The 8,811-nt window shown below is 40.1% G+C and overlaps 1 protein-coding gene across 1 annotated transcript; it reads left to right on the forward strand.

Annotated features, from left to right (window-relative positions):
- Positions 1-5,717: 5,717 nt before the first annotated feature.
- Positions 5,718-7,327, forward strand: LOC141814036 (F-box protein At1g10780). The gene is made up of 3 exons (XM_074702039.1): positions 5,718-6,477; positions 6,708-6,988; positions 7,074-7,327. The coding sequence occupies exons 1-3, from the start codon at positions 5,733-5,735 to the stop codon at positions 7,308-7,310; spliced, it is 1,263 nt and encodes a 420-aa protein (XP_074558140.1). The 5' UTR covers positions 5,718-5,732; the 3' UTR covers positions 7,311-7,327.
- The last annotated feature ends 1,484 nt before the right edge of the window (positions 7,328-8,811 follow it).

Genomic DNA, 8,811 nt, shown 5'->3' on the forward strand with positions numbered 1-8,811 from the left:
ACCCGTAGGGAAGCTTTATTCCACACGATGGGTCCCAAGTAATATACTAACCTCAGATTTTTCCTTTCTTTTCATAGTTTTGCTTTATTTTCCAGTTATTTATAGATTGTTATTTCTTAGACGTGCTAAGAGGGTTAGAGAGGCTGCTTTTGATAATACCCCCTCGACAGACCCTAGGTTTCCGACAGAGGGTCATAGGACTTGGTTCAAACAAACTACCTATGTAGCACTCCCATGTAGTTCCTTGGATAGGGGATTTTTTGCACGATCCTGTCCCCTATCAGTACAAATCATCACACATTACCATTTAGACCGGTTAGTATTCTGTACCACCCCTGTGAACACAACTTTGTGTTCAGAGTTTTTCAACAATCTTGACCTACTAAACGATCAGACCATTATATCTAGAGTTGGCCGTAGGACCATCACCATCACACCAGCGATGATCAACACCTTTGTAGGATTCAGACCGTCCTCGTCCCAGTTTGTTGTTTATTCGCTTTCGAGCCTACCATTTGATGAGCCGCATGAGGAGGTCATCCTAGACTTCATGCATACCTACTTTTTCCAACAGGATCGAGCCCCTGGTCTAGTCAACTTCCACTCCACCGAGCTGAGAATTCAGGAATATGTCTTATACCGAGTCATAGTGAACTGCATCTTACCCTTGACCATCAGGAACCTTACCCCGATGAGACCCTTCCATTCTTTCCTTCTCTATGCCTTCACTCACCGGTTCGACATAGACATTGGACTATTGATGTTTCATACTATTCTCTATGCTTCATCGATAGTCACCAGTAGGAGGGTGCATATGCCATAATGTCACATTTTGACAGGTATCTTTGCATCACTTAGGGAAGATACCATGTTAGTGAGAGTCCTAGAGCCAATCATTTGATGGTTGTTGTATGGACTCATTGTATCTTATTTCTACATTTTATAAAGGCATTTTATATTATGGTTATTATACTTACTTGATATTCGTGCCATATAACTAAGTATAATAATGTCCTTGAGTAGATCGTTCGTATCTATATCAATCGATTGGTTGAATCGATAGTGAGATGATATAGAGAACACTACTCTAAATTATTCCTAGTCAAGTATTAACATTCAAAGACAATGTTAATGCGACGAGACTAGCATGTAGGTCAACTCGATGACTTGATCTCACAAGTCATGGATATGAGATATCAAGTTGATACATGGGTATGCATTGGAGAATGTATACCGAATAATCCGCCATGAGAAAGTATCATGGATTGTTATATGAGTGTCATATACTTTCTTATGTGGTTATTAGTATTAGTTCTTAGACTTGAAGTCACCATGGTTCCCTACATAAGGAGTTACTTACTTTGGCTTCGTCAAACGTCACCCGTAACTAGGTGGACTATAAAGGCGATTACTGGGTATGTAACAAATTATGCGGAGGGATGTGAGTGATGTAGATGAGATCTATCCCTCCTATATAACGGGAGTGATATCATAGTTCTTGATAGAGTGAGACCACTAAAGTGCATGGCTATGTCCAAATGAGTCAACATGTGATGTTGAGCTCGTTTGATTGTAGTGAGTCTACTTGGAGTTCAAGACACAGATTGATTAGAGGATGACACGGTCTATGCCTCGGTTTGATCAATCATGATATCAAGGATAGAAGGACATTGTCACATATTGTGAAGAGTCACAATTAGTAGTCACAATGGTGATGTTGGATCTCAACATTCTTGTAACTTGGGTAGTAGTGATGTGTTACTAGATACCGCTCACTACTTATACACCTAAATGAGTTTAGAGGCATTGCCAACGTTACAAGAACCTATAGGGTCACACACAAAGGACAATTAGGTGGAAATTAGGTTCATATGATGAACCAAGAGGATTAGATTCATGTGATGAATCAAGTTGGGTTAAGTGTAATCCAAACTAGACTAGTGGAGTTGATTTGATCAACCTTGGAGATTAGAAGTCAAGTTTGACTTGACTTGAGAAGGAGAACTTTATAGTCAAGTTTGACTTGACTTTGGGAGTCAAGTTTGACTTGACTTTGGGAGTCAAGTTTGACTTGACTTTGTGCCATGTCATCATAAATGTTGACTTGACTTTTTGTCATGTCATCATCTATGTTGACTTGACTTATGCCACCTCTTGGTCAATGCTTGACTTGACCATTTGACTTTGAGGTGAGGTGGCATAAGAGGTGACCAATGGTGATGCTCCACATCATCATGGATGCCACATCATGGGGGTTACAATTAGAGTTTGTAACCTAAGGCTTTTAATGGGATTAATTAGCCATGAATGGCCTTGAATTGCCTTGAAAGAGGAGGAAGAAAAAGGTGGTTTTTTTCTTCAACGTGAACCATCTTTCTCCTCTCTCCTTGCTTTTTCTCCTTGGCTTTTCTCCCTTCTTCCTCCTCTTCTCTAGTGACCGAAACCTTGTGAAGGTGCTAGCACACCTTTGTTTCAGTTTTTCCACTCATATTGTCCGTGTGGATACCATAGAGGAGCGGCGCTTGACGTTCTTGAGATCCGGCATCGTTTTGGACGAGCGGGATATCCGAAGGGCACGGTAAATCTCTTCATGTAGATGTAGAGTATTTAGAAATATGTACAAGAAAATAGTTTTATATTTTTCGCACGGATCCGGTGGCATGGACTTCCGGGGTTTCCGCAACGCAAAAAGCGGTTTTTGTGGCTTGGAAAGTCCAACAATCCTACTTTTCCAGTAGGCGAAGTGTTCCCCTAAAAACAGAGGTGGTCTTGCAGTGCTGAATCCTTCCTGGTGAGCCATTAATCTAACACACACAAAAAACGAGCAAAATATTCCAAGACTAGGTCTTGGATTAGCAATGCGGGATAAAGATAAAAAAAATTTTGAAAGGAAAAACTCTGAAAAATCTGAATTCAATTTGAAAACCTTCTCGATTAGTGGTTGCACTAGATTCGAGAGCCCCGCTCTGATACCAATTGTAGGATCGAGTTAAGCGCTAGTGGGGCTGAATAACGCTTAAGCATTTTTTCTCGATTTTCTAAAACTCATGCGTTTGATTACAGAAGTCAAAGTATGCGATAGTGGAAGACTTAGAAAAATGCAATAGCAGAAGACTTAGAAAAATAAGAATAGGCAAGACACGAATTTTTTTACTTGGTTCAAAGTCGAAGGCTACTACTCTAAGGGCCACGATTTGTGATTGTTTCCGACGGACAATTCACTAATGAACTTATTTCCTTACGGAAACAAGTTGTATCAATTACAAATATATCGTGATAAAACCAATCTTTTTATCGGATTTACAAATTAAAACAATAAAATTGTTACCCAAGTGCCGGAGCTTCTTGATCTTCGATTGGGCGCGAATCCGGCGTTACGACGGCTTGATCAGATGCTTTTGCTCACTCAGGGCGTTGTCGGCTCGTCAGGGTTTGATCATAGAAGTGTAGGAATTGATTTCATGAGCCTTTGATCGATTTTTCTTTTATAGAACCCTTCGGTTGATTGGAGCATATCTCAGGTCGACTCCACTTGGATTTCTGATCCACTTTCTCTACGGCAGACTTGGCACTCCGATCGACTAGACTCACCATTCTAATCGACTCCAAGCTGACGTGGAGGGTTTATATATACTTCGACTTCCACTGCACTTATCCAAGCTCAAGTCGACTAGAATGCCCATTCCGGTCGACTCGAACATCCGAACTTTAGATAACTTTGTTCGGAGTCAAGTATTTCACCTCTCCAACCTACATTACAAGTTAGCTCCAAAAACAGATAAATAATAGGTGGAGAATTAGTTCACAGAACTGTTTCTTGGTCTTAACTTTAGGTTTCTGGTGAAACCTTGGGTTAGACCGACGCCTAATGTTCTTCTTTGGGAACACGTCCTGACCCACTCTTCTCGGGAGAGTTTACCTGATCGCCAACCAAGTCCTCCAGACTTGTTGGACTTTCCTGCTCAGCTTTGTCCTTGGCCCACAGGATTTGCTGCTACGACTCGGTCCTCTAGACTGCCCAGACTTCACCAATCCTCTGGTCTCCTGACCGTACTCGATTGGATTCAGCCATGCTTCCCGGTCCTCTGACACTGCATGAGCTTGCACCTGGTGCTCTTGACTTGCCAAGACTTCTGCCTGATCCTCTAAATCAGGGTTTTCTCCTTGCCTAGCCTCCAACTAGGACTTTGTCCTTTGTCTAGTGTCAATTAGGACTTTACCTGTGCTCCCTGCATACTCAATAATATTAGTCCAACACACATTTAACTTAAACCTAGTGTCATTATCAAAGCTAAGGTTCGATCATCTGGTGCTTCCCGCACCAACAGATTATTGATACAAGGAACACTAGATAATTAAATTTATATTTTGATAATGACAAAGAGTTTAAGTTAAGAATATGTTGTGGACTGATGAGCTCATTTAAGTATATAGGTAACATAGGAAAATTCTAGATGGGGGCTAAACAAGGCAAGGTAAGTTCTATTTGGATACTAGGCAAGAAAATCCTGATCAGAGGGACTTGGCAAAGAAGTCATATGACTTGTGTCCAAATAAGCCATATGAATTAGTGATCAACAAATTATCATGCCTATTGATTTTAATCTTAAAATACCTATTTGTTATAAGTCGTCACTTATATAAAAAGAGGTTTAATTGGTCAAGGAAGAAAAAGAAGCTACAAAGGACAGATTATGACTTGTGTGTTAAGGCGATCGATTTTTCAATGAAATTGGGCCTAAGCTAGTTCATTAGTTGGGAGCATGCAACTATTTGGGAAATTAGCAATTGAGAGTTTGTTAAAGTGGCAAATGAGCACATAAAAACAAATGACAATCAAAGGCCTTTATACAAAAAGAGCTACTATGAGCACATAAAAAACAAATCTACCACTTCAAAGGTTTCATACGGTCGATCCTACGATCATCTGTAGGTAAATCGAGAAATTATAATTGGTCACGATGGAGGAGGATATTACTGAATTTCATCGAGATTCGAACCCTTATCCTTTTCTGCAACTCTGCTCTGTCATAACCAACTCAACAATGTCCTGAAAGTTACTGTGCTAAATCGAACAGAGCCTTTAGTGGGCACTGCCATTAATAATGGATAATCAAGCGGCAACTAATCATGAAGAAGAGAAGGATTAAAGAGAATCTCATCTTGGAAATACTGTAAAATTGAAAGGGAGTAATTAAATTTAATTCACTAATCCAATTATTACCCGATGGACGACAGGTTCAACTTGAAACTAAAACATGACTGGATCGAACATCAGAGTTTTGGTTTGGAATAAGTAGATAAAAATGAGTAAAAAAAAAAAAGAAAAAGAAAAAGAAAAAGAAAATAAAAGTCAGATCATATAACTGCGCTAATTATTTGTACGAATTTTAGTCTCTAATAAATTTTAGGTTTTCTTCTATTTAAATTGTTGGAAAAGAAAATAAATAAGACGAGTGCAGGAATCATTTCAAAAAGCTTCCCGAGTAGGAGGCCAACGAACCCAACGCCAACGGCCTAAAAAACATTTCGAAATTTCCAATTTGGGCGGGCGAAATCGAACCAAATTTTAGACCAAAACACGGCTATCCATCCCAATTTCAAATTTGAACCCAGCGCACTCAAATGAATCTCATGCTAATCTTGAGTTGACAGCCCCATTCCCCTTCCCCTTCGCACAGACATTCCATCGACCAGTTGGTTTGCTTGCTTGATCTTCTTCCGCATCCGCCATGGATTCGCTGCCAGACGCCGTCGTGCACCACATCCTCTCTAGTCTGAGCAACGCTCGCGACGTCGCCGCCTGCGCCTGCGTATCACGCTGCTGGAACGAGGCCGTGCCCTACATCCCCTCCCTCTATTTCCCCCGCAACTCCTTGGACGGTGCTGCCGCCGCTGACGCCACCATCGGCCGCATGGTCGCAGCCGCCGTCTGCCTCCAGGATCTCATCGTCTATTGCCCCTTCTCCTCCGCGGCCCTCGCCTCCTGGCTCGACCTTCGCTGCGGCACCCTCCGCTCCCTCGAACTCCGGATGGACAGCATCGCCTCTAAGCCGGCCTCAGGGGGCGACGATGAGCCCCCCGCCAACGAACTCGAATGCATCGGCGTCGCCAGGGGCTTGGAGTCCTTGAAGCTATGGGGCGTGTCGTTGACCACGTCGCCCAATTGGAACTGCTTCGACAAGCTTCGTTTCCTGGAGATCATCGGGGCGACGCTGCGGGACGGCGCTTTGAGTGAAGCGTTGATCGCTTGCCCCAACCTCACCGAATTGGCGCTACTTAGCTGCAACGGGGTCGCCGCCCTCTCCATCGAGCTGGAGCGGTTGGAGAGGTGCAGGCTCGATTTCTTGGGGCCTGGAAATTGCTCCCTCCATTTGAGTTCGCCGAAGCTTCAGATCTTAGAGGTCCAAGGTTTCAGCTGGATTCGAGTCAATCAAGACCACCGCATACGGAGGCTCTGCATTGCTAAAAGTTCAGGTGATTAACGTAAACCATCTTTTTTTTTAAAAAAAAAATAAAAAACATGCTTGATGCTGTTCGTCTGAATATAATTACTCCGTCTCTGTTATTTCTATCAATTAATCGCTGATGACGGATTAAAATTAACTTGGATGATTTCAAATAATCTCAAACACGTACACGGGTATAGGATCATTTTGACGTGCGATTGTTCAAAGTGGTTTGCCTTTTCTTTGGATCATCAACAGGTAGAGTACATAAGGTGGAGCTGGGGAAGCTACCAGACCTGGAATTTATGTCTCTCAGAGGGATCCAATGGAGATGGAGTGCAATAAGCTCTCTACTGTGTTGTGCAAGTGAAGTTAGACATTTGATTATGAAGATTGAATTTTGTGGTGATTTTGACACACTCCAGCCCTTTCCAGAGATTGACCTGGTTGATTTTTTTAACAACCATCCAAGGTTGTGCAAGTTTGAGATTCATGGGGCACTTTTTGCAGCTTTTTGCCAAAAGAATAGCCTGAAAAATGTAAGCGAATAGCATCACAATTTGATCTTTTTTATCCAAATCTAAGCAGTCAGTAACCATTGCTTATGACTTATTGGTGATGCAGTTGGATTCAAAATTTGTCATACCTTACTTGGAAGAGGTTATCATCACTGTGAGGTCGCCATTAAATGCTGAGCAGAAGTTGAACACCCTTGAATCCTTGCTAATGTATAGTGTGAAATTGCACAGGATGACTATTAGACTCTCGCAGATGAAGAACTGTAATGAGGCGGCTGATGATTTCTTCAAGGATATATGCAAGTTGAAATATATGAACTACAACGTAGTTCAGATTGAATAAAACAGGTTCCTCTTCGAATTAACCTGGATGATTGAGACATCTGGTTGACCATTTCAGATTCAGCAACCATCGAATGGCCATTCTTGTTTTCTTTGAAATATCCTCTTGTCAGTGCATTTTCCTTATTCATTTTCCATCTAATCAGTGTTTGAGACTTGTTGAGGATAACATTTCTTTTACAGTGTTGTCGTCACTGTAAACTTCAATTATCAAATGCAAATTGACTTAATTGTATTCTTGATTGAGAAAGACAATCACTGAGACCAATATATATGATTCTAACAGTGACAAGTTTAGAGGGCTCTCATATCTGTAGTTTAATCAAGTTTACTGAAAGAACTTTGTTCACTGTTTCTAATTTTTTAAAATTGTGAACAAAATAAATTCTTCTTGTTTCTTTCTTAAATTACTCATAAATAAACGATGAGTTTTCAGTGCTGTTAGGTTTAATCTAGTTTACTGAAAGAACATTGTTCAACTTTTCTAAATTTTTAAACTTGTGAACAATTTAGGAGAAATTCTTCTTGTTTGTTTCTTAAACTAGTCATACTTGGAGTTTGGATAAACTTCTTTATGGCAAAAGTAACTTGGCAACTCTTTGTTTTTTATAATATCAACTGGACTACAGTCATGTATATCCTGTTCCTACTTTTCCTACAATCTAAATCAAACTACAGATCCTAGCAAAAGTTGTTCCTTCTACCACTTTGGTTTCCTCAACAATGTTTGAACTCTGGAGACTAGTAAATGACTGTACCTAGGTGCTAATAATGAGATATTAATTTCCACTGACATAGTACATATGAGTTGTAGTTCTTGTTTTAACTTTCAGAAAGAAACTGGTAGATATTGAAGATAATTTATAAATGATATTTCTAATTCTTTTACTATAACTTAATACATTAACCAGGGATGGCATTTCAAGGTTGCTCTTTGATCAAATGATTCTTGCATAACCAACCTAAAAGCAAGACATATTTGTCTCTTACTGGTTATAAAAAGATTTGTACTAGATAGCAAGTAACCCAATATTCATTGATGCATCCTATGAACCAAGGCCCTTAACTCATATTTGTTCCCTTTCAGTCTTGGGCAAACACCATATAACTTCTCAAAACTTGAGTTATGATTTCCAAATGAATTGAACAAGAAATCATAAAGAATGTGACAAGAATAAATCCTAATATCTGCTAGCAAAGCAATATCTCAGCTATCATAAGAAGCAGTTTACTTACAGGCTAGTTTCCACAATATAGTTTCCTTCTTTTTACAAAAAGAAAAGCTGAGTTATACTGAAGTAATATCACTGAGCTACTGATGTTGGTTGATTAGTATTGGATTTAGCAGTTTTCTGTTTAACGTTGTGGAAATTCAAAGAAGGAAACTTTTTTTGCATTCTTATTCCATAAATAGTTTTGTTAATTCAACTTGTCAGGGAACCAAGTAATTTATCGTTTAGTGACTAATAGCCATATATGGTGTTATATCTAGCACCTTTTAT

This window comes from Curcuma longa, chromosome 1 (assembly GCF_044706935.1).
Source record: "Curcuma longa cultivar G26 ecotype Majalengka, Jawa Barat chromosome 1, ITB_CL_G26_1.1, whole genome shotgun sequence".
In the NCBI taxonomy this organism is placed as follows: domain Eukaryota; kingdom Viridiplantae; phylum Streptophyta; class Magnoliopsida; order Zingiberales; family Zingiberaceae; genus Curcuma; species Curcuma longa.